This window comes from Zophobas morio, unplaced genomic scaffold (genome assembly GCF_036711695.1).
Source record: "Zophobas morio isolate AGI-343-1 ecotype UQ-CSIRO unplaced genomic scaffold, CSIRO_AGI_Zmor_V1 ptg000006l, whole genome shotgun sequence".
Lineage (NCBI taxonomy): Eukaryota > Metazoa > Arthropoda > Insecta > Coleoptera > Tenebrionidae > Zophobas > Zophobas morio.
The window spans coordinates 7,952,848-7,979,760 of NW_026972111.1; the positions used below are offsets into that span (position 1 = coordinate 7,952,848).

The 26,913-nt window shown below is 32.4% G+C and overlaps 3 protein-coding genes across 9 annotated transcripts; all 3 read right to left on the bottom strand.

Annotated features, from left to right (window-relative positions):
- Positions 1–2,934: 2,934 nt before the first annotated feature.
- On the bottom strand, positions 2,935–5,137 carry LOC135123473 (alpha-tocopherol transfer protein-like). The gene is made up of 6 exons (XM_064048141.1): positions 4,363–5,137; positions 3,827–3,986; positions 3,517–3,772; positions 3,359–3,469; positions 3,202–3,304; positions 2,935–3,148 (listed from the first exon to the last, which is right to left on the bottom strand). Exons 1-6 carry the CDS (start codon positions 4,511–4,513, stop codon positions 3,000–3,002), a joined length of 930 nt encoding a protein of 309 aa, XP_063904211.1. The 5' UTR covers positions 4,514–5,137; the 3' UTR covers positions 2,935–2,999.
- A 6,424-nt stretch (positions 5,138–11,561) lies between these two features.
- On the bottom strand, positions 11,562–18,166 carry LOC135123468 (alpha-tocopherol transfer protein-like). 7 transcript variants are annotated; one of them, XM_064048127.1, is made up of 9 exons: positions 17,903–18,163; positions 17,364–17,523; positions 17,122–17,311; positions 16,965–17,067; positions 12,506–12,665; positions 12,197–12,452; positions 12,038–12,148; positions 11,882–11,984; positions 11,562–11,827 (listed from the first exon to the last, which is right to left on the bottom strand). In XM_064048127.1, the coding sequence occupies exons 2-9, from the start codon at positions 17,384–17,386 to the stop codon at positions 11,679–11,681; spliced, it is 1,095 nt and encodes a 364-aa protein (XP_063904197.1). In that variant the 5' UTR covers positions 17,387–17,523; positions 17,903–18,163; the 3' UTR covers positions 11,562–11,678. The 7 variants fall into 7 exon arrangements, with proteins under 7 accessions (XP_063904197.1, XP_063904196.1, XP_063904199.1 ...); XM_064048126.1 differs by having other exon boundaries at positions 17,122–17,317; XM_064048129.1 differs by lacking the exon at positions 12,038–12,148 and having other exon boundaries at positions 17,122–17,317; positions 17,903–18,166.
- Positions 18,167–18,658: 492 nt separating this feature from the next.
- LOC135123472 (alpha-tocopherol transfer protein-like) lies at positions 18,659–20,132 on the bottom strand. Its single transcript, XM_064048140.1, has 6 exons — positions 19,865–20,132; positions 19,537–19,696; positions 19,227–19,482; positions 19,068–19,178; positions 18,911–19,013; positions 18,659–18,859 (listed from the first exon to the last, which is right to left on the bottom strand). Exons 1-6 carry the CDS (start codon positions 20,013–20,015, stop codon positions 18,711–18,713), a joined length of 930 nt encoding a protein of 309 aa, XP_063904210.1. The 5' UTR covers positions 20,016–20,132; the 3' UTR covers positions 18,659–18,710.
- Between the last annotated feature and the right edge of the window lie 6,781 nt (positions 20,133–26,913).

Genomic DNA, 26,913 nt, shown 5'->3' on the forward strand with positions numbered 1-26,913 from the left:
AAGGTATAATTTTGTGAAATGTGTCAGCTACAAGTTTGCTAATATCATGTCATAATTGTAGATAATAAGATAATATTTACATAGTTATATTTTAGGTTAGTTTACGGTGATTTTATTTAAGATTTTCAGAAATTATATCACTTGGAATAAATAAAGCTAGAATCGCTTTAACTTAGTGATTATACAAATCTATCTAAGTATGTGATCTACGGGTCGTTTTTCATTAAATATTTAAAAAAGAACGAAAAGTAAAGAAAATGAAGTTATGTTATTTACTAAATTTTTATTCAGTTCTTGAAACCCCCACTTACCCCAGTTCGCTCAGAGATTATAAGTTCGGCTTCGGATTTTAGGTCGTTCAAAAATGAATGAAAGGAGACATTTTTAAGTCCAAAAAGTGAAGAATTAGGTTATAAAAATCTTAGTTTAGGTTAAAAACCTGGAGGAAAAATCATTTGCTCAACGAAAAAGCAAAAAACATTATAGAAACAAATATTTTGTGTAACAAACAAAAAAATGATTAAATAAATAAACGATCTATAATTACGTCCACTAATTCTAAATTAACGCAAAAAAATGGTGATCAAATTAAAGCAAGTCGCAGTTAACAAAAAATAAAATATTAATTAAGGTATATAAAATGAGTTACAAAAGCAAACTACATATTTCTCTAAATTTTTGATTGTAAATTTACACCTTTGATCTCTTAAAATATTTTCAAGTTTTGAAAACGTGCGTTCCACATCACAAGAAGTGATGGGTAAAAAATTAAATATTGAACAATCTACGTTTTCATTTATGCATGTATTGTTGGTAGCATTTCCATTACCGCAAATTACGTTATTTACTGAACATATAAAATCGTATGCTGGATTCTTTTTTAACAGAGAATATAATTTTTGGAACGCCATTTCCCCCACCTTTCCTGGTGTGTTTTTTAAAGATGTATACACTTTTTCCACAATTTCCATACTTTGGTTTAATTTTAAATCCATAGTTTTTAATTGTTGTATTCCATCAGCAATAATTTTAAAGTAAATTTTAATGTACAAGAGTTCATTTTTAACGTTTGCTTTATTCAGGAATTCTTGAGTTTTTTTAATGCTTTGTGCATCTGTGGCTTCAGATGACATCCTAAAAATATTCAATATAAGAATGATAGTAAAAAAACCATTATATATTTACTGACTTGTTTTAAAACATCAAAGTGTTCTGCATAAAACAATGCTGCTTGAATCCAAGTGCCCCACCTGGTTCAGGTGGGAGAGGTGTATTTGGTAAACTGTTTTTATAAAACTCTACTCTTATTGGTGCTTTTAAAAAGATTTCCTTAACATTGCTAATTATCCCATTGACATCTGGATAATTCAGTCTAATTGTTTCAGACACGTAATGTAACCCATGTGCCATACATGTTAAGTGTGTTATATTTTCATAAAACACTTTCAAATTAGTACCAGTTTAGATCATGTATGAAGCACCATCTGATACAAACCATTTAACTTTTTTGTGTTCAGTTCCTTTTGGCCAGAATAAAACTACAAATTAACAATTAAATAAATTATAAAAATTTCAATGCTTAAAATTATCAATAGCACACCCAATGATTCGTTTATAAATGTCGAGATTGTGTTGCTATTAGTTTTATCAAGCTGCTTCAAAGCTAGAAGAAATGGACGGCCAGCTTCTTCAAAAGATAATTTTCCAATTACTAAATGGGCTATGTATCTTCCTAATCTGTCCGTCGTCTCATCAACGCTAATCCATATATTATTATTGCCAATAGAATTTCTAATTTCTTTAATTACCTGTAAATTATAAAATTTATGTTAAAAAGTTTTTAAATAAAAATTCTAGTGCTCACCCTATCGTAGTCTTTTGGTAAATATTTTTTTCTCAGAGGGCTTTCTGAGGGTAAAAACTTCCTGCATATTTATGCATAAAATTTTTAAACTCAGGACAACTAACTTTATTCCATGGAATATTTGCTGCGGTAAATGCCCTACATAAATCGGTGCAAAATTCCGTAAAATCATTGTCGGAACTAATGTTTAATAAAGTCTGTTTACTGGATTTATTCTTGTTCTTTTTATGTGCATCGCCACCGCAGTGTTGTTCAAAGTGTGATTTTTTTTCGCACTTAAACTAGGAAACAAAAATGTGAACATAATTCAAGCTTCAGTATTTTAAGTGTTTACTTACAACTTTTCCACACACTTTGCAGAATAACTCATTGTCTTTGGTTGAAGAAGGAAATTGAAAATTAGTGTCTAAATTATTCCCTAACCACAATTTGATTTTATCTTTCATGGATGATTTTACCTTAGGCATTTTGAGGATCACCAACACGCAAAGACACTCACTGTCACTAACAATAAACTTCTAAAATAAAATGCTTTTTCAGAGATTCACCTCCTTCCAGCTATAATCTAAATGAAATATAATCCAGCGTTGTAAGTTGGCGACACCAATCCGTACCATTTAAACTCAAGGGCGTTGTTTACAACCCATTTTTAAACAATCTGCCTGCCAAAACAATGAATCCACGGAAAATATCTATTGTGCAAGCACGTCCGCTTCGTTGCTCGTGGAATCCTATTTTAAGCCTTTTAAAATTTACAATTAGGTCGTTTAATTAACATTTTGGGTCCCTTACGGTAAATTAGGCATTTTAGGTAGTAATAAATGGGCGTTAAATAAACAGAAGGGCCATAAGGTAAATAAAAGGGCCAAGGTTCTAGCAAGCACACCTCTAAAAGAGGGGCTATGTAGGTGCGGGGCTGAGATTACCCCATGTTGAAGAATGAGATACCTTAAACGGCTATATAGAAAAGATCTTAAAACTGTAGTGTGTAGAAATGTAAAAAGATTGTTTTTTTCTTTTACTATTATTTTATTGACCAAAAGTATTATAAAACCAACGTATGACACCATTAAAAAAATAAGTAGACGAACTAGCTGCACACAAGTGCTACACAAAATATACACTAAAATAAATATCAATCAATTTCTAATTTCTTAAAATTACCAGACAGTCCAAACATTTCATCATTTTTAAGCTTTTGAGGTTTCAAATCATCATTTATGCGAAGTGTATCTAGTTGGGTAAAATAATCTTCACTATCATTAAATTTTTGATAAAGCATTTCTAGAAATTAATTTACGGTAAACAGACCTACAAAAAACCAAAAGCACTCTTACCTTGCAGTTCTTTTAGAGACTTTTCTTCGCCTCCATAATCTACGGGCAGAACTTCTTTTCCGATTTTTTCAAATAAAATATCCGAATTTTCACAAATATGTATCTGAAATTTATAATTAATATTTCTGACACTTTGAAAGCACCAAAAACTACTAACTCGTTCCATTAGTTTAGGAATTAGGATGCTCTTAAGAATATCAATAAGCTTTTCTGTATAAGGGGGAGCATTGATAATGTAAACAGCTTTTAGTCGATTTGAGAAAACTTGCTGCAACAGAAACTGCAGAAAAGGAAAGTGTAGTCCAAACATTTTACCTTGTATATAACAGTCAACATTTTATAAAGGATCATCGGTGTTGCCTTGAGCATAAATCGTAGAGTCACATCTTTACCATCAAATACAAACATATCTCCGTAAGTAACATCTTCGATCATACGAATTTCTTGTATGTTCACCACCAAACGAACAAAATTGATCATCTCTACATTTTCAGCTAAATGTATATCACGTGTTTTATAAAAACAGACTCTGTAATGTTCCTTTGTTAGCTTTGGGAGAGGAACATAGAAGCTAAAATTCATTATCATAAATATTAACGCGGTAGTTTTTACAATGATTTGTTACACCGATGCCTTGACATTTTCCATGTAAGAGAGTTTCGGATGAATTTTATCAAATACTTCGGGCAATTGAGATCTTACAGCATAATAGTTTTCTATTTTTTCCTTGCTTTTTTCGACGCTGCCTTTGTTTAAAATGAGAAAGTTTTCGATTTTCTTGTCAGCTGCAAAACATCAAAACAAATGACAATACGTTATCTACTACTAATATTTTGCTTAATATCCATCTATAGCTCTTTTATTTTAGATTTTTTTAGCTTCTTTTGATAGTTTTGTAAAAAAAAAATTCATAAAGAAAACAGAACAAATTTTTTGAAAGCCACTTTGATAAAGTCGGTCGGGTTTGAAATAATTATCAAGATACATATTTCGATATTCAGAAAATAAGAACATCGATTTATAAACGAAATTACCCCATTTTAGTATGTAAACTAAATTAGTTGTTATCATAGACCAAGTATGACTTAAGTCAACATCACAACTATAACTAAGTAAGTATATTTAAGTTCAAAACGGTAAAGGTGTTGTATATCTACTAACCCATCACTTCTGGAAGATGCGGTTGTTTCTTAATCCATTTTTTAATTTTTCTAACATCTTCATTAAACGAATCCATAGAAGAATAATTCAACAATTTGACAACGAGTCCTAAAACATCCTCATCGACTTCTAGTAAGTCTGTAGATCCCATTTTTAGGAACACTGGTCTCTTCTTGGGTCTGTGTCTTACTGAATTAAACTAAGCTACGTTGATATTGTTAGTTTATTGAGAGGGCATTCAAAATGCTCGAATGTATAATTAGGAAACTTTACGCACATTCACCTTGTTGCCTATTTTTATTAATTACTACGTTCAGTGTTAAGGTCGAGAAATAGATAAAGTTCGGAAAGAAATATATCATGCGCTTTTTATGAAGCTGTCAATGCCTGACCTTCCAAAATCAGTTGTTCTTTTACGGGTAATTTTCATACTAAATATACTAAGAATTATTAGAAAAGGACAACAAATATAGTGCACACGTGGACTGAGAAGGACTCATCCTTAGAAAAGTTGGCGAAAACGATTATTTATTTCACAGTAGTACAAATTTACACGACTGCATTCTGGGCTCTATAAAAACTAGTAGGCTGTAGTTCCTATTTAAACGACCACGTGTTCCTAGAGATTTCGCGGTTATTCTGGAGTGCCCATCATGACTTCAGCTTCTATTAGAACGCTGCCGTCATCGATGATGAGTCACCGGTCACCGCCGTTATTCAAACAACTAATTCAACAAATCTAATAAAATCAAATTTTTGGTAAAGTATTTCTGGAAATGAATATACCTACCGGAAGCAGACCAACAAAACACCGAAAGTACTCTTACCTTGCCGTTCTTTTAGAAACTTTTCTTCGTTTCCATAATGTACTGGCAGAATTTCTTCTCCGATTTTGTCAATTAAAAATTGTATAGTACATGTATTACATCCCATTTTAGGAACACTGTTCTCTTCTGTGGTCCGTGTTTTACTGAATTACACTATTAAAAATTTTTGTGAAATAGTTGTCGTTTTTCCTCATTTGTTATGTTTAATCTTTTTTTCTCGAACATTCATCACTAACTGACACTACTTTTCCACTTTTCATTTAATTTTTCCATTTCAGACCGCTGAAAGCCTAATATGGTAGTTTTTGGAACGTGATAACACTGATATGATAACATATATGAAATTCTGTGTTTTGTTTTTTTTTTAACTATACGTGATGCAATTTTTTAACTATGTTTTCAGTAATTAGCACTCGAAAATCTATCAGATTCATTTATTTATTTTTTTAAAGACAGGCTTTCTATCGTGTTACTAATTTACTCATTCGAAGCCACGCAAAATGCATGAATATGAAATTATGAATTTTTAGATGAATTGATCTTGTTTTCTGTCACTTTTAATTAGATACAAATGTTTATAACTGAATCGTAAGGTCAGTAAATAAAAAAGTTTAGCAAAAAATCTACAATAAACAATAAAGCTTTTCTTGACCAGCTATGATTAAAAAAAAGTGCACATCTTTATTTTAAAATAATTAATCAAACACTATTTCACTTTTTATTGCGTATGCTGTAGACGGAACTATCAACGGATGACGTACGACGAGAAATTTCCGGTTAGATTATTGTAATAAATAACAGAGTGAGCATTAAATGCTCTGAATATTTTGGCCACATCTGACTACGCCAAGTCAAGCCAAAAGTTTTATACATTCCAAATTAGAAAATCAAAATTAAGTGGTCTCACACTAAATATGCTCTTTGGTGGAGGACTGTGGCGTCGAATACGATTCATTTTCGTTCAAACAATTGAATTGCCCTTCTGTGAAATTAGAAACAACAATTTAAGTACAGTTACTAATGGCGCTGGATCCTTTTAAAAATGACCTACACTGTCCTGCATTCCAATTTCCCTATCACTACGAAGCCGAAAGTTATTTCATTATTTCGTCTAAGTTTTGCGTGCCATAGCGACAGTTTGTAAAGAAAATAACAAACAAAAATGAAAAATACACAATTTAGCACACAATTGTCTCTTTTAAAAACAACACGATTAGCAAATAATTAGTTGACCCAAAGACACATATATTTTTGACCCAGACCAAACCACCTTTGACATCAGTCAATGATTTATCGTGACCCTGTATGATAAGTTGTTATAAATGCAAAACTTTAATAACCAATTTAAAAAAGTTTTACTCACAACTGATCATTCCATCAAACGTTTCTACACTCTAAGTAGTACTCTTACGGATTTGTGTACGAACAATCATTCGGAACTCAACACCCAGTGGTTAAATATGACAATCCATCCATAGAAGAGACACACTGCTTATTAAAAATTAAGTAGGTTTAAAAAAACCGGCATAATAAAATATATCCAGTTTTTTTTTTAAATTACTCCCTCTGTCCCAAACCAAGTGTCCGCCTTCCCAAAAAGTATGGACACTTACTTGCTAGCAAATTATAACCTCCCAAAATGTATATTGTTGTAGTATATATAGGTATTATATATTACGTGCCTGTTTGAATGATTTTCATAGCAACCACTAACTATAAATAATTGCTTTCACAAAAAAATAGAACTTGAAATGTCTTCAAAAATGATTCAGAATGTTTTGAACTTACGTCACCTGAAATAAGTGCACAAGCAGCTGCTGCCTGCAATAATCTCTTGCCTCAAAAACACAAAAAGAGATATGAAATGATTTATCAGAAGTTCATGAACTGGCGAACCGAAAACAAAGTTACATCATTTTTAGAGACCATTCTCATTGCTTATTTTGGTAAAATCAATGCTGAAATCAAGTCATCTTCATTGTGGGTTAGCTATATGGTCCGAAGTACGCTAAGTCTGAAGCGTACCATAACTATCGCTACTGAAAACTTCAAGCATTTCTTAAAAGCGAATTTTCTTACAATAGTAGAAGTAAACAAGTTTTTGTAATAAGTAGTTTATTTTTAATACCTAGTTTTATATATAGTTTCTATATTTTCTGTGGTTTTTATTCTTTCGATGTATCGATGTGTCTCTTAAAAAAATATATTGCAATATTATCAGTCTTAAATATAGAAAATATTTGACAAAAAAAAAGAAAGAGAATAAACAACATAATAATATGCACTAATAAAATACAGGTGTTCTACATGGAAAAAAAATGAAATATCGATATTTAAAGATTATAAAAACATAATAACATGCAATAATGAAATACAGGATGTGTTGGTTGGAAAAACTGAAATATCATAATTTACTCGTATAAAATAAACACTCTGTTCTTTATCAGTCCCCAAAATACTGTATACCGCAGATTTAAACAAATATTATTTTTTGTGATAACTTTCACTGAAAGAAAATTATAAGAAAAGAAAGACAGAAAACATTTTGCTACGACATGTTAATTTTTAATTTTTTTAATATGTAGGTTAGTGAGAAGATTAGTGATGAAGTGGGCCAGAATTGCATGATAAATTTTGATTTAGTAATAGTTTAGTAGTATAACTGATTAAGTTTTTTTTTGGTATTATTTTTTTTAAGAATATTATTAAAAACTGGAATAACCTGTCAATGCCGCAATAGAATAAAAATTGTGGTTATAAAGCCTAAGAATAGGTAAATTAGAATTTCTAAAAATATATAGAGTAAGTGTTTATTTTTTTAACCTACGGGCTTAAAAGATTCTTGACATTACAATATTTTTTCTAATTAACACAAACAAAATAAATACATTTTGTAAACCAAGTAACTCTTTTTTTTTCCTTTACCCCATCCCCCCTTGCCCCAGCCTTACTCTTGTCCTCTCCACTTCTTTCATCCATTCCACCCGTCTTCCGTCTTCATTCAATATCTCTGTCACACTCTCCTCTCTTTCTTTGCTCTAGTCACAGTCATGCAGCAAGTGCTCTATCGTCTCTCGCCCTTCTCCACACATCCTACACATTCTCTCACCTTCGCTTACCCAAAACTTATTATTTCTTTCTTCATTTCCACACCTAAATCTAGCAATTATTTTTTTTTCTTTCGCGCTTTCTCTGTGTAGGTACTTTGGTACTGTTTCTGTTATTATCTTTCTATAGTCTGCATTGTACCTAGATTTACTTACACTCGTTATTCTCTCTTTTTTATCTATGTCTCTGTCACGGATACACAACTCTTCTCTCATACTCACCCCCATTTTTCTCTTTCTCTCTATTTCCATCCATGCGTATCCTAGTCTTTCATAATATCGTTGTCTACCCTTGTGATGTTCTTTCCCTGCTTCTTTTTTTTTCCTTCCAGCATTCATACAATATCCTAGATTCCTTTCTTTCTTTCAACCTTCCATCATACTTTAGAGCTCTTTTCCCAGTGTATACTCTTAATTTCTCTCGTTTACATTCTTCTCTTACTATATAGTTTGGCGTCTCTTTCCGTAGCCCTAACATCCACCTCAAATATTTTTCTTGTACTGCTTCCATCTCTGCATATTCCTTCCATCCCCATATCTTCACTCCATACATTAATACAATCTTAACTAAACTATCAAACATTTTCATCCTTCTTCTTACGTCATGTTCAAATATTCTCTCACCTATACTTCACACCATTCCCATTATCTGCATTGCTTTGACCCTTCTTTCTCTTATGTGTGCTTTTACCGTGTTAGTTGTTGTAAACTTAAATCCTAAATATTTAAACTCCTTTACTGTGTCTATGATTCGATCTTCCCAACGCCACACTTTTTCCTCCCCTTTTCTCCCTTTTTTTCTAAACACGATAATTTTCGTTTATTCTACATTTACTTCCAGTTTCTTTCTTTTAAAGTATCTTTGTAGATTTTTTTTCATCTCATTCATTCCACATTCATCCTTCGCCAATATTACCAAATCATCTACAAATGCCAAACACCGTACCTTTTCTCTCCCCACCACAATTCCTCCCGCTTGTACTCCTCTAAACATTTCCTCAATATCGCTTATGTAACAAACAAACAGACTGGGACTTAATGGGCATCCCTGTCTCAATCCTTTCGTCGTCCAAAACATTTCACTATCTATTCCTCCCACTCTCACACTGGTCACTGTCTCTCTATAAATCTCTCTTGCTGCTACAATTAAGTTTTCACTCAGTCTTCTTCTCTTCATGCATTCTCACAAACACTCTCTGTCCACCGTATCAAACACGGCTTTTAGGTCTACAAACAGTGCATATACCCGACCTTCTTTCTTTAGCAACTCTTTTTCTATTAGATGATGCAGGATATATACATTGTCCATAGCCCCTCTACCTCCTCTAAATTCCGCTTGACTTTCCGATAATAAACTCTTTTCGTTCATCTCTGTCACCAAACTTTCATTTAACACCATTGCGTACAGTTTATATGCCGTATTTAGGAGAGTTATTCCTCGATAATTCTCTACTTTTTCTTTACTACCCTTTTTATGAATGGGGCATATTTGCCCTATTCTCCATTCCCTGGGAAAACCTTTACCCGTCCACACATCATTCATTAATTCACTCAATCTTTCCATCATCCCATCCGTCCCAAATATCCACACTTCGTTTACCAACCCATCCCTCCCCGATGCTTTTCCTCTTTTCAGTCTTCCTACTTGTTTTCTTACTTCCTCTACTCGAATCTCAGCCTCCCTTTCTCTACCACCAATCCCGGTTTTACTATCTTGCACTACAATCCTCTCTTCCTTTCCATTCAACAGTTCCATAAAATGTTTCTTCCACTGTATTATAGGTATGTCTTCACTAATCGTGATTTTGTTGTTCCGTTCTTTATTTATATACTGCCATGCCTCTTGCTTAGTTCTTATGGCTTTAATTTTTTCTTCTTCTTCTTGCGGTATCTCTTCTTTCTTTTCTTTGCATCGTTTTCTATAATTATTTTTGCTTGCCAGTACTCTTTTTTTATACCTTTCCCCTTTTTCCACTTTCGTAAACATTTCCTTGCTTCTGTTATTAAATCTCTGCCTCTGCTATCCCACCATCTGTTTGTCTTTTCTAAATTTCTCGTTATAATTTCTTTTCTTATGGCTACTTTTTCAATTTCACTTTTTAATTCTTCCGTTTTCTTTTCAGTTCCTTTTTTTTAAATTCCACTTCCAACATTTTTTTTTATAATGCTCAATTCCTTTTTCATTCCATACCCATATCTTCTTCTCCTTTTCCTACTTCATTTCTTAAGCATCCGCTTCCTCTACTTATGCCCCTCACTTTTACTTCTAGTGGCATGTGATCGGAGTCCACTCTTTCTCCTATCTTGAATGTTTCTACCTCTTCTTCTGCTACTCCGTTTACTATTACGTAGTCTATTACCGATTCCCCTCTTTTACCTATCCAGGTAAATTCCCCCTCCTCGTCCCTTTCCGTCACCCCATTCAAGACTTCCCAACATCTTTCTTCAATTAATTCCCATAGCAATTTTCCTTCTTTGTTTTCTACTTTATCTTTCGATTTTCGTGTGTTTTCCCCCCCTTCTTCCCTGCTTTTGTTCCCTATTCTGGCATTAAAGTCCCCTCCTAACAGCAGAAATTCTTCTTCGGACTCTTCGATTTTTTCTTGTATTTCTTATTTCGTGTTTCTCATTCCTCTACTATATATTGTGCAGATTCTCCATCTTTTTTTATTTACTTCCAACTATGCCTTCCATTTCTATTGCCCCCTCTTCTATTTCTTTTATACCAAACATTCAATTTCTTTGTCAAGTCATCGATGTATATTTTAAAGAAAAGTGGACCCAACACCGAGCCTTGTGAGACTCCTGATGTCTGTTTAAAGAAGGACGACTGATAACCCTGATATTGTACGGCGCCTATGGACCGTCGAGAGCTTTCTAGGTTGTACGGAAATGACGCGACCGAGCGGCGTTCGAAAAGCCTAGAAGCGGAAATGGCGATAGATATTCGAGAAAGACCTCGATCGCAGAAGTATGGGTTTAAATAGAGGCCAGTTTCGGGAATGATTATTATTATTGAGTCGAGTCGAGTCCAACGAGTGTGGAGAAAACCCAGTGAAGTTGCGCAGGATTTATTTTTGACATAATGGTTAGTCATGTAAATTCGAGTTAGTAAGAACTAAATTGTTGAGTTTACCCACGTCGATTTTAATCGCCCGTTCAACGTAACAATATTTATTTAGAATTATGTTAATGTCAAGAGCAATTCACTTACAAGAAAAATAAGCAGTTTAAGATACTTATCCACGGAAAAAATAATCAACTGTTACACAATTTGTATTTATTTATTTAGTTATTGAGCAAAAGTATTATTAACCTATGTACAACACCATTTAAAATATATGTGATTGAACTAAATGTATAAAAAAATAAATCAAAATAATCAGTCAATTTCTAGTTTCTTAAAATTTCCAGAAAGTCCAAACATTTCATCATTTTCAAGCTCCTGTGGTTTCAAATCTTCATTTATACGAAGTTTATCTAGTTGGGTAAAATAATCTTCACGTTCTTGAAATTTTTGATAAAGCATTTCTGGAAATGTATATACCGTAAACAGGCAAACAAAAAACCGTAAATAGTTCTTACCTTGCAGTTCTTTTAAAGACTTTTCTTCGCCTCCATAATCTACTGGCAGAACTTCTTTTCCGATTTTTTCAATTAAAACATAAGAATTTTCGCAAACGTGTATCTGAAAATTACAAACATAAGGGTTGATACTTTAAAAATACCAACATTTCTGACTCGTGTTAGCAATTTAGGGCTTAGAACGCTCTTAAGGACAGCAATAACCTTTTCTATATAAGAGGGAGCATTGACTACATAAACAGCTTTCATTCGGTTTGAGAATACTTGCTGTAATACAGAAATTCTGCATAAAGAATGTGGGGTGTTATATTTTACCTTGTATACAACAACCATCGCCTTATAAACGAACATCGGCGTCACCTTGAGTACCCACCGTAGAGGTACATTTTTACCATCAAATATGAACACATCCCCATGGGTAATATCTTCGATCATGCGAATTTCTTGTATATTCACCAACAGACGAATACCATCGACAGGATCAACATCTTCAGCTATATGTGGATCAATTATTTTACAGACACCGACTCTGTACAGTTCTTTCGTCAGCTTGGGGAGAGGAACAAAGTAACTAAAATGGATTACCATTAATCCTACGGAGTCATTTTTACAATAATTTGTAACCCAGCCGCCTTAAGATTTTCCATGTAAGAGAGTTTTGGATGAATATTATCAAATATTTCTGGCAACAGGGACCTTACTTTGTAATAGTTTTCTATTTTTTCTTTGCTTTTTTCGACGCTTCCTTTGTTTAGTATGAGAAAATTTTGGATTTTTTTGTCAGCTGCAAATCATTAAAAAAATGACATTACGGTGTGTTTTAAAAATTCGTTGTTTGATGAGTTATTTACTACTGAGGCTTTATTTTTCAGGCCTTTCTAGCTTTTTTATTTAATTTAGCTGAACGAGTTTAGCACGTTTTAGCCTTGACACCAGTGTACCCAAATAGTTTCTTTATACAGTTGTGCATTGCCTTGCGCCAAAAGTAAATATATTCATAAAAAAAACTGTTGGGTACCAGTGTTGGGCAGTATCTAGATACTTGTATCTAAATAAAGTTTCTAGATACATTTCTGGGTATCTAGTATCTGTATCTAGATACAAAATTAATGGCGCAGATACAGATACATTTTTTTGTTTCACTTTTTTTTCAGTAGTTATTAGTTGAGTTATACTAGTAGTAATTTTTGATACTTCATGTTGGTGATTTTGGTCACATAAACAAAAATAGAGGTAAAGGTCCAGTAATAGTGTTCTGTCAAGGAAATTTTCATATTTTAAATACCATTTCCTACTTTGTAGTCTTCAGTACTTATACATCTTTAAATATAATCCTGAGGGGTAATAAATCTAAGCCATGGTAAGATGGTATTTTAAAAACCATAAACCACAATTCACTATTCACTGCGTTTTATGATTGTCGGGGCAATGCATTTTATCTGTGTACCTGAGCAACCCGGGTCCGGTAGGCCCGCTAGTTGTATTTGTGTTATTAAATAAGAGTAATTTTGATAGTAAAAATATTTGTTTAAGGCATGTTATTATTTTTAGAAAATAATAATTCCGTGTTACATAATGATTAATTTTTTCAATTAGCACAAATTAGTTTTGTAATCGACTAATCGAATGTTCAGTACATATATTTCTCTGGCATAAATCGCATATTTGTTACTGTTTTATATCTTTATTTTTCAGACAAATGTAGCATCTTTTCCGGTTACCACATGTGTCATTTCTTCACTTTTTCATTGTTGGACCTAACGCGAGGTGGGCTTGGCAGGTCCGTTTTGCCCTAGAATGTGCCGATTATGTTTAAGTGTCTGGGTAATAAAATTAATATTTTTACAACCCTCGGTAGAATAATTTATCGTGATATATTCTCGAAAATCGTGAAACGAGATTAAAATAAAATGAGTTTCAACAAAAATCTGAAAATTTAAAGTTGCACTCTGGTGATTCCGGCCTGCCAGGCAGCCTTTGATCCTATAAGGGGTTTAAATACCTTTCTAAGAAATTGTACTTATTTTGCCTTAAACGGAACCAGCAATTCTTCCTAAAATGTGTATACCTGCCGCACCGGGATAGACGATTACCGGACATGGTCATAAAACATCGTAAGCGGATATTGAAGAATAATAATTTATGACAGTTTGCCGACAACAGACCTTCAGCACAGAATAATCATTTCCCCTATTCTTTTGAAACATTAATTTTAATGCTGGAGATAATTATTAGATATACTGCACAATTTGCGACACATCAGACAGCGAAGCGATGGAATATTTGCAGGAAAAAAGAAAAGATTTTTCAGTCTTGAATAACTATGCTACAGTAAAATGTTTATTTTTTAAATTCAATACCACAATCCGTTCTTATGCACTTGTGGAACGGGTGTTTAGTAGCGGAAACCAAATTCTGACACCAAGAAGAAATAATTTAGGTGACAATACGTTCGAAATGTTGTTAATTTTAAAAAATTTATTAAACAATATATAAAAAAATATATAAACATGTTTTCAGTTATTTTATTCGCTAAAGCTTCAAAAACTATCTGTTTTCTTGCATCTGTTATCTAGATAAATTTTGAAAAAATCGAAAACAATCTGTATCTAGAAACTTTTATCTTCCATATATCTATATCTGTATCTAGATATTTTTAAAAGTATCTGTCCCCAACACTGGTAAGGACAAATTTTAACAAACCCATTTTGACAAAGTCGGAAATTCGAATCATCTACAAAATACAGGTATTTTGATATCCAGAAAAAAAATAACCACGACTTCCAAACGGAGTCACCCCATTTTAGTAAGTAAGTAAAACTAAGTCAGTTCATTCCGCAGATCGAATATGACTTGAATTATAATAATAATACTATGGTCTACTAACCCATCACTTCTGGAAAATGCGGTTGTTTCTTAATCCATTCTTTAACTTTTCTAACATCTTCATTAAACGAATCAATAGAAGAATAATTCAACAATTTCACAACGAGTTCTAAAACATCTTTATCTACTTCTAATAAGTGTGTATTAGATCCCATTTCTAGGAACACTGTTCTCTTCTTTGGTCCGTGTCTTACTGGATTAAATTAGACTAAAGCTGATATTATTAATTTCTTGATGAGAGGCCACGCAAAATGAGTGAATGTAAAATTAACAAACTTTACGCGCATGACCTTCTTTCCTATAATTCTTAATTAGATACAAATGTTATAGTTATTGATTGTTTATGTTAGTATAAATAAATAAAATATACATTGGACCTAGTTGATATTACACAACTCTGCAAAAATTTAAATGCTAAAAACCTGTTATGCATTTTTTTGTGTATTCCTAATTGCGAATTGTTTAACTTTTTTTGGCAATCAAGTGTATTATAAAAAATACATAAACTAAAATTTAAGAAATGCACATTAATGAATGTGAAATTAGGAAACTTTAGATGTATTGACCTTGTTATCTATCATTCTTAATTAGATACAAATGTTATAACTGAGTCAGTAAATAGATAAAATTCGGAAAAATCTAAAATGCTTACAAGCGATAGGTACAGATTCTCTTGTCGAGCTATCATTTTTAAGTCATTCCACCATATAGAGTGCACTACCATTTATATATATATACTATTTCACTTTTTATCACGTAGGTACGTCATAAAGTACCTACTAAGAATACTAAGAATTAGTAAAAAACAATAATTGTGCACATTTGGTGCAGTGAGAAGGATACATCCTTAATGAGGTCGGCGAAATATCGATTTCCTTTCAGTTGTCTAGTATAAACAATTCTAAAAATATGAGGGCGGTGATAAATCACAAGTGTAGTATCGACTCATTATATCTGAGAGATTTTCGATAGGATTTATACGGCAAAATTTTGCGATGAGGTCATCATTTGGGGAGGATAAACAGACATATTTTGATTAAAAGTTTACCATACTTACGATAACCTTAAAACGTCTGTAAGATTTAAAAGGATTTTGTTTTACAGAATCAAATTAAATTGCAAATTTTGTTATACAATTTTCAGGTTTTTTTTCCAATAATCTAGATTCTTAGGTAAAAATTCTACACAGACTCGTACACTTCACGTGTTATGTTATTTTATACAATTTAAAACCCAATTACTATGTACAATTTTGAGATAATGTCATCTTTATTTGTTAATTTAATCATGCTGTTACTTGTCCATTCATTATTTTTGTATTTTTGGCGCGTTTATTGGAATTTGTTAGATGTTTTTTAAAGTGGATATATGAATCCATATACCACCCGTTTTAAATCGGACCATGACGTTTGTATGCCTCCTTCTAATCACTTGTAATACACTATTTTCTTTTCTTCTGTGCTTTCATCTTCAAAGGAAAAAGGTATAAAACATTGTTAAAAGAAATTAATTTTTGGTTTGTCTTACATTGGACCGATCCAAAGTAGGAAACTGAGCACAGGTCCAAAGTAAGCAACTTGTTCTTCAATATTTTAATCTCAACTTATTTTTGCATTATTCTTCCAAGACAAAAGGTAAATAGCAAATTCAAAAGTTACAGATCTTGGCTCCTATTTTCCACAGTAAGCTAATGTATCTAATATTGTTCAAGTCAGAACCCAAAAGGTGAAGTTGCAAGTTCTACTTACGGAAAAAACCATCAAGGTGCTATATCACTTATCTTGTGTTGTTTTACGTGTCTTTAGACTTTCAACTAGTATTGTGTTTTTAAAATATTTTAGGGCATTTAAATATGACCGTTTTACATAAAATTGTATAGTTTTTTAAATAAATCTTAAAAAAAAAACAAATAAATGAACAATACTCAGTATTACACAATATGTACTTATTTTGTTATAAGTTTATCAAAGAAAGTCTATTATTAACCCATGTACAGTTATGACCATTATAAAAATAATTAGTTGAACTTAATGTATCGCAATAACGCATATACAAAAAAAAACAAAATAATCAGTCAGTTTCTAATTTCTTCAGTTGGGTAAAATAATTTTCACGTTCTTTAAATTTATGAAAAAGCATATCAGGAAATCAATTATTTATCCTAAGCAGATTAACCAAAAACGAAAAGTACTCTTACCTTGCAGTTCTTTTAGAGACTTTTCTTCACCTCCATAATCCTCCGGCAGAATTTCTTTTCTGAATTTTTCAATTAAATCATCCGAATTTTCGCAAAAGTGTATCTGAAAGTTACTATTATAATTTTTAACACTTCGAAAATACCAAAAATTTCTAACTCGTGTTATTAGTTTAGGTTTTAGAACATCCCCATAGGTAATATTTTCGATCATACGAATTTCTTGTATATTCACCAATAAACGAATTCCATCGACAGGATCAACACTTTCAGCTATAAGTGGATCACATATTTTATACAAACCTACTCTGTACAGTTGTTTTGTCAGCTTTGGGAAAGGAACAAAATAACTAAAACTGGTTATATAAATTTTACACAGTAATTTTTAGAATAATTTGTTACGCAGCCGCTTTAACATTTTCCATGTAAGAAAGTTTCGGATGAATATTATCAGATATTTCTGGCAACCGAGAGCTTACGTTATAATAGTTTTCTATTTTTTCTTTGCTTTTTTCGACGCTTCCTTTGTTTAATATTAGAAAATTTAGGATTTTCTTTTCAGCTGCAAATAATAAAAATTTTGTTTGACGAGTTATTTACTACTGAGGCTTTATTTTTATCTTTAGCTGTTTTATTTAATTTAGCCGAACGAGTTTCGTACATTTTTAGTTTTAGCATCAATGTACCCAAAGAGTTTCTTTTTGCAATTTTGTATTGTCTTTCGGCAAAAGTAAATAATGTTCATTAAAAACCGGTGGGGACAAAATTTAATAAAGTCGGAAGTTCACGAGAGTGGTAAAATATAAAATTCAGAATTCAAGGACTAAGTTAATGCCTGCCGTAGAACGAATATGACTTAAGTCAACATAAACAAGCTAAAAAATAAAACATCACAAATATAATTAACTATTTAAGTTCAAAACGATAATGGTTTTACTCACAGTTGTATGCTAACCCATCACCTCTGGAAAGTGTGGTTGTTTCTTAGCCCATTCTTTAACTTTTCTAACATCTTCGTTAAACGAATCCATAGAAGAATAATTCAACAATTTCACAACGAGTTCTAAAACACCCTCATCTACTTCTAGTAAGTGTGCAGATCCCATTTTTAAGAACAGTGTTGTCTTGTTTGCTTCATGTCTTACTGAATTTAATTAGGCTAACTTGATATTGTTAATTTATTGACAGACCATGCAAAATGCGCGAAAGTGCAGTTATGAAACTTGACGCGCATTGACCTTGTTGCTTATTTTTGTTCATTACAAAGCTGAATGTTAAGGTCAGTAAATAAATTAGATTCGGAAAAAATCTATAGTGTTTACAAATGATAAAGATTTTCTTAGCTAGTTATCAAATCCTGATGTCGAAGTTTCAGTGGGTTTTTGTCTTCTAGACCCTGATTTAGTTCAGCGTCTGCGCCTTTTTTGTGGTTGTTCTGGATCATTTTGGCATCGGTCTTATTCGGTTAATGGTTTATTAGTTGTGGAAAAATATCTAATTTGTTATGCAAATTTTAACGAAGATTGGAATCGCTGATTGTGTAAAATCTACGTCTTTGCGATCGTGTTACCTAAAACCGGAAGATTGGAAGACAACAATGTATAAAATAATCAACTATTAGATGGTTTGTATTCATTTTATTGAACAAAATTATTATTAATCCATGTATAAAAGTATTAAAAAATACAAGCAGTTGAACTAGGTAAGTCATAAAAAGGTACATTTCAAAAATACACTAAATAATAATAATCAATCAATTTCTAATTTCTTAAAATTGCCAGGAAATCCAAACATTGTATCATTTTTAACTCTTTGAGGTTTCAAAGCCTGATCTATACGAAGCCTGTCTAGTTGTGTAAAATAATCCTCACGCTGTTTAAATTTTTCATGAAGCATTTCTGTAAATTAATTTATCGTAAGCAGTCAAACAAAAAATCAAAGTATTGTACCTTGCAATTCTTCAAGAGATTTTTCTTTGCCTCCATAACATATCGGAAGAACATCTTTTCCGATCTTTTCAAATAAAACATCCGAATTGCCACAAAAGTGTATCTGAAATTTACAATTATAATTTTTGGTGCTGCGAAAATACCAAAAATTACTAACTCGAGCCAATAGTTTAGGCTTTAGAATGCTCTTAAGAACAGCAACGAGTTTCTCTGTATAAGGGGGAGCGTTGATAATGTAGACAGCTTTGAGTCGATTTGAGAAAACTTGCTGCAATAGAAACTACAGAAGACGAAAATGTAGAGTTTAATATTTTACCTTGTATATAACAATCAGGGTCCTATAAATGATCATCGGTGTTGCCTTGAGCATCAATCGTAGAGTTGTATCTTTACCATCGAATATAAACACGTCTCCATAGGTAACATCTTCGGCCATACGAATTTCTTGGATATTCACCAACAAACGAACAAAATTGACATTATCAACTTTTTCAGCTAACTGTGCATCACGTATTTTATAGAAAAAGACTCTGTAATGTTCCTTTGTTAGCTTTGGAAGAGGAACGAAGAAGCTAAAACAGGTTGTCATAAACATTAAGGTGGTAATTTTTACAATGATTTGTTACACCGATGCCTTGACATTTTCCATATAAGAGAGTTTCGGATGAATATTATCAAATATTTCAGGTAATCGAGATCTTACAGTATAATAATTTTCTATTTTTTCCTTGCTTTTTTCAACGCTTCCTTTGTTTAATATGAGAAAATTTTGGATTTTCTTGTGAGCTGAAAAACATCAATCAAATAGTGGCTTTTCAGTTTTGTATTGCTTTATATATTATATATATTTTTATAAAATTAAAAAAAAAAGTCTAAATTTCGACATAATTTCAAATAGAATTTTAATAAAATATCTTGTATTTTTATATACTTCTAATACTATGGTCTACTAACCCATAACTTCTGGAAAATGCGGTTGTTTCATAATCCATTCTTTAACTTTTCTGACATCTTCATTAAACGAATCTATAGAAGAATAATTCAACAACTTCACTATCAGTTCTAAAACATCCTCATCGACTTCTAGTAAGTGTCTAGATCCCATTTTTTGAAACACTGCTCTCTTCTTAGGTCTGTGTCTTACTGAATAATTAGATCGAATATTGATGTTGTTAATCAACTGATAGGTCACACAAAACCCGTAAATGTGAAATTAGGGCCACTTTATACGCACTAACCTTGTTTTCCATAATTATTAATTACAAATGTTACATATAACTGAATGTTAAGGTCAGTAAATAAATAAGATTTGGAAAAAATCTATAATGCTTACAACTGATAAAGATTTTCTTAGTCATGTTCGAGGAAGAAAGTGTACATTTTGATTTTAAAATAATTATTAATCAATATTATCTATTATTGGAGGAACTATTAACGTCTGACCTTTTAAAATCAGTTGCTTTTATTGAGATGATTTTCATAAGTACTAAAACTAACAAGAATTAGTCAAAATAGACAATACGTTGTACATATCTGATACAGTGGAAAGGACTATTCATAGGAACAAGACTTTCGCTTAGTTATTTTAGTATTTTGAAGTTAATAATATGGCAATTCTGATACAACACCCTCAAAAACAAGTAACATTTTTTTAATAATACTTATTTGCGATTTGTGTCTGGAATCGTAAATCGTTGTCAGATCTGATATACCTTCTGTTTTTTTTTGGGACAAAAATATAGTAAGGAATATTTTTCTCTTTTTAGCTTAAGTTGGTAGGTATACATAAATACGTCTTTTCATGTTATCAAACACATTTTGTAATGTAGCAGGAAAAATGCGAGCACATTTGTGTCTTTCAGTTCTTCTATGGTGTATACCGTTTGTATTCACTTTGTGAGCATTTTATTGAACGTATCGATATAGTAATGCGAGACCCGCCACGAAAAAGAAAAAAAAAGAGTGCGTCGACCCAGGGAACCACAGAACGCGGCGAAGTCATTAGCTTTCTCTTAAAAAATAATAAAACCGAAAATATGTTGCATTTGTATTTTTTGACAAAATGATGATTACTAGAGAGATGCAAAAATAGTTCAAGGACGCGGTTATAAGTCCCACTCCTCATTATCATTGCCCCTCCAGTGTGGCGCGGCGAAATGCAAGATTTAACATATATATCATGCACCGACGTGCGAAGCGAAGCAATAACAGCGGACGCTGCTGACGGAAAGTGGTGGGAGGCGCCTGGCCTAAAACTGCATCTCCTTGATGATTACTGATGATGATTGGGTTAATTAAAGTAAATATCCATGTATTGTCAATTATTGTTTATTATAAAATATACTTTTTTTTATTTATTTGTCATATACAAATATCATAATTAATTATCATAATCTATCTATATAAATAAAAATGAATCGCCGAAATGCATGTACCCGCATAACTTCAGAACGACTGCACCAAATTGGATGGTTCTTTTTTTATGTGTTCCTTATTGTGAGGACAAGGTTTTTATATAAGAAAATTTATAAAAAAAAAACGAACAGCTAAAAAATAAAAAAAAAATAAAAATTTTGTATGGGAATCGCCACTTCGAATCAATTTCAATAGTTGGCGTTCCTGACGGACCTGTCGTCTAACTGACGTGTCATACAAAACTATTTCTTCCGTGCGATTGTGAAAAGTATATTGCATTTCAAATCGTTCTTTGTGTTTTCGTAAAAAAAAACGTCGTTTATTTTAGAAAAGTCTTGGTTAAAGTGAATTTAGTTACACATTGCGAAAGTTTCTTGTTAATTTTGATCTGCCATTATATATTCACTTTGTTGGTTTCGACAAAACCTCAACCTTTACCGTTATTCGAGGATTTAATTTGAAGTTTTCAATATTTTAAAATTCTCAAGACAAAATTTACAGATTTGATTGACTGTGAAAATAATTCTGTGTCGTTTTATGAAGTTCATTACAATGCCGAGAAGACGACAAGCTGACAGGTCCACGAAGTCAATCCGCAATGATTTACTTCATGGGTAATTCGGATACGGAAGTTGATCAGCGTTGTGCTCATAATCAACATAATAGTCAAACATTGAAACGAGACATTGGATGGTATGAATAAAACTGAGTAGATACTCATATTCGAAGTACGAAGTACCTACTTCATTATTACTCTTATATACCTGAGCATCTACTCTATGTACTGTGTACCTACTTGTAAACATTGTATCTCCCCGGACACAAATTGAACATCTACGCGTTTTGTGAGCATTTAATCTAAAAATGAGCATCGGCGTGGCAAATGACTATTTGTCCTTATAAATAATAAATAAAATGTAATATATTTTTGTTTCCTTAAGAATATAAAGTTAACAAAGTTAGTTGAGTTACAAAATTCTCTTTTGCTCCACGTTGGCCACCAACGAGCGATTTTCATGATTTTTGTAAAATTTTGCTGGTTTTGAATTTCAATTTTCTGTCCTCGATAGTTGATGTTCAGCAAGAACCACGGGAAGGTCTGGAGCAGATCTCGCTAGGAAAGGAGAGGGCTAGGATTTATTAATGAGGGATAGAACGTTATACAGTACAATACAACGGAAATACAATACAGGTACCTACAACCTAACTACAATACAGAATACAATACAATACAGATACAATTCAAATACAATACAACTGCAAAGTTAGTACCCAATACACCACCGGAAGAAATTGCACCAAAAATTGAGAATGTTGCAAAATGAAAACCCAAGCAAGCACACCGATGGAACTCGGAACGAAATCTATTCGTCGCAGCACTCACACGCCCAAGGGAGAACGCAGACGCATAAATCCAAGGTCGTCTTACCTCATTCTCAAAGAGCGATGCAACCCAGCGTCTAAGGGCCAACAGAACCCCCCCAGGCCGAAGCGTCTGACGACATGGAGAATTCAGACTTGGAACCAAAGAATGCACTGTTGCAAATATCCACTTTCCTTCGTGTTCATAGCACTTAACACAAAACATTTTCGCTAATATTTATTAACAATAAATTAGAAATTCGCCAACACGTACTACTTTTAACCCAAAACGGAGCTCCAGTGTTGCTGCTACCAGACCGGAATCAAAACTGAACAGAAAGGATCGAAAATGTGACCTTTTATCAGGTATCTCACGTGACAGTGACATCATCGTACGTCACGATGAGATTGCAAAAATTATTTTTCATATTTTAGATCAGATATTGTACATTTTCGGGGTTAATTTAACAATGTTTAAACAAACTAATTTGTTTTTGCTAACCTCGTGTTCTTAAAAAAATGGATTTCAGTTTAATTATCATATATTGATAGTTATCATATTTGAACATTATGAATTGTGTTAATTATGTTTAAATTTTGTTTAATTATGTTTAAATTTTACTTAATTATATCGCGAAAATGTATAGCTTTGACCCACCAACTTCAAAAATTTTTCCAAAATTTAAACAGTGTCGAATAAACGAATCATGGAATCCGATAAATTGAAACTGAAGTCGTACTTACCTTGTTTTCGGTCCTTTTCGGAAAAATATCCATTTTCGTTCGTGTTCACAGCACTAACACAACATATTTTCAGTAATATGTATTAATAATAAACTAGAAATTCACTAAAACGTTCCACTTTTACGCCAAAATGAAGTGACGATCTTGCCGCCATCAAACAGAAATTAATACTGAACACAAAGGACCGCAAAACCTGACCTTTATACAGGTAGCTCACGTGACATTGACGTCATCGTACGTCACGATGAGACTGTAAAAGTTATTTTTGATATTTTGGCCGGGAAAATGCACATTTTCAGGGATAATTTAACATTGTTTAAACAAATTGAATTGTTTTTAATAAATTCGGGTTTGTAGGAAAGCGAGTTTCGGTTTAATTATCGTATATTGATGCTCATGATATTTAAATATTATAAATGATATTAATTATGTTTAAAATTGATTTATCTATATCGTGAAAATGTATAGCTTTGATCAACCAATTTCAATCGTTCCGAAAGTCTTCCCACAATTTAAACATTGTCGAGTAAACGAATCACCGAACTCAATAAATTAAAACTGAAATCGTACTTACCCTGTTTTCTGTTCTTTTCGGAAAAATATCCATTTTCGTTCGTGTTCACAGCACTAACACAACATATTTTCCGCAATATTTATTAATAATAAAGTAGAAATTCGCTAAAACGCCCCACTTTTACGCCAAAACGACGCGACGATCTTGCCGCCATCAAACAGAAATTAATACTGAACACAAAGGACCGCGAAACGTGACCTTCGGACAGGTAGCTCAGGTGACAGTGACGGCATCGTACGTCACGATGAGATTGCAAAAATAATTTTTCATATTTTGACCGGGAAAATGCATATTTTCGGGGATAATTTAACAATGTTTAAACAAATTGATTTGTTTTTAATAATTTCGCTCCTTTAGGACAACGAGTTTCGGTTTAATTATCATATATATTTATGCTTATCATATTTAAACATTACAAGTGATATTAATTACCCAATACTAACTTATATTTTGGTGACTCGATTTTTGCCTTGATGGTTGAGTACTGTCACTGTTTTCCGTTTTTGTTGTATCAAGATGCTACTTGAGCATCAACTCTTACCTACTGAAGTATTGGCATCATCTAGAAAAACTAGAAATATTTTGATTTGATATTCGAGTAGACGGTACTTCGTATTTCGAGTATGAGCATCTACTGAGTTTTATCTATATCAACCATTGTCAAAAAATTGATCAAACGTTGTTTCGACACAACTTCCTTCGCACCAAAAGTATAATGAAACATATTCAGCATTTTCAAGTTGAGTCTTTTCTTCACACAATTTTGTGATTACCTAATTAACATTTAGGATCAACATGTATACCACCTTGGATTGGTGCAGTGTAATACTACAAATAACTGTATTGTATTCCCAAAATTATCTGCGAAAATCGAGTGAGCCATTCCATCAATTTTTTGGGGGGAATAAATAAATATTCTTAACAATTTACCATGCTTACAATAACTTTAAAACGTCTGCAAGATCTCAAAGTATTCATTTCTGCAACTCTTGAGTTATTCACTAAATTGACTGATCCAAATATTTTTTTGAGTCACTGTAAAAGCAAATCTAAAAAATATGAATGCAATGATAAATTACGAAAATATACTGATGATATTTTGCACATAAGATTTCTTCGGCAAAATCTTGAGATGACGTCATCAAGTCTTTGGGCTTGATATATTTTGATTAAAAACGTACCATGTCAAACAGTAACTTCAAAACGTCTGCAATATTTCAAAATTCAGTTTTGCAATTCTTGATTCAATCAATAAAATAAATTGACTCAGTGATTAATTTTTTTGAGACACTCCCTATAAGCAAAACTAAAAAATGTGAATGGAATGATAAATCGCAAGTATAGTCTCATCCTATTTTGGACATTTTAAAAAGGATTCATTTGGCAAAATTTTGACGTCATCAATTTTTTGGAGAAAGTAAATATTATTTTGAATAAAAATTTATTATGCTGATCATATGTTCAAAACAACTACAAGATTTCAAAGCATTCAGTTTTTCAGATTCAAAATTAAATTGTAGGTGAAACGAAGTTCACGGGGTCAGCTAGTATTGTATAAAAAAATTAAAGTACAATGTGTAATTTACCAACTAAAGTAACAAGTAAATATTTATATATGTTGGAGCAGTATTTATAATTTATTCGATTTAAAATACAAATTATTGTTCAATCATAGCGTTATCGCCTTCGGTATCTTTATCCCTATCATTTAATACAGTTATTAGTGGCCTATGTTGACTAAAATGAGGGATATAAGTATTAGTTCTTAAATGAGTAATAAAACGTGTGAAAACGGCATCCATTGTTGTGCCTAATTTAGTCGCTGGAACAGTCAAACGAACACATTTTATTAAGTAGTTGTAACATCGACCGTAGTGCCCTCTCGATCATGCCTTCGCTACTCTCGCGCTTACACTCCACTCGGCCCAACCTCGCTCGAATCGCTGGTTACTAATGCTATAGAGTTATCTGTGCATCACTTCTACATTCTGAGGGTCGTTGTGGTCTAGATACTCTTTGAATTTTGGCAGTGGGTGTCGGTTGTGTTTTCTTAGAGCATCCTGGGGGTCCTAAGAGACGGAATGAGTAGCACTCTCTGAGGTGTTTCATGTACATACTGTTTGATAGTTTATTTCTCTCTCTCTCTCTCTCTTTCTATAGCGCGGCGTTACATGCCGATGTTCCGATTCAGTTCAAACCGGTCTCGATGTCCTCGACACCGACACCAAGTTCAAGCTCGTAGCTCGTAGCTCGAACTCGACATCCTATTTCGGCGCGCGTCGTGTACGTGGTTTATAATATGAAAAGAAAGGAGTTAAAACGCCAAATAGAACGTGTGGCATGACTTGTTTCCCTTATACACTCGTTTTGTCAAAATTTTGAAGCTTTAGCCGCTACATTTAAGTGTCTAAACGAAATGAAATAAGTTAGAGATGTGATCTGGATTTGAACATATTATAACTTTTTACCATAACGAATTGTGGCTAAACCTACGTCTATAAAAAAATAGTTACAAATTTCTTGAAAATTTTAACACAAATGAGGTTCCATTGTTGCCAAGTTTACCAACATTCCATCATCACTCCCTGCCACTGGGTTCCACTACTACGATCTAGTAATTTAATCACATAGATCCAATTAATCTAGTTACAAAAATTAGGTTATATTGGCGTAAACGAACAAAGTTATTGGAAATACCTAAACATGTATAAATTGATAAATTGTCTTATCCAGTCTTTGTAAACAAAGTCATGCAAATAACACATTGTTGATACCTAATCTTTATTTAATAAATAATAACGGAAAATGAAACAAACAATAACAATTATTTTTCCAAAACAGTTACTGAAAGTAATAGTCGATGGTGATGATGATTTACAGGTCATCATGCAGTCATGCAAATAACACA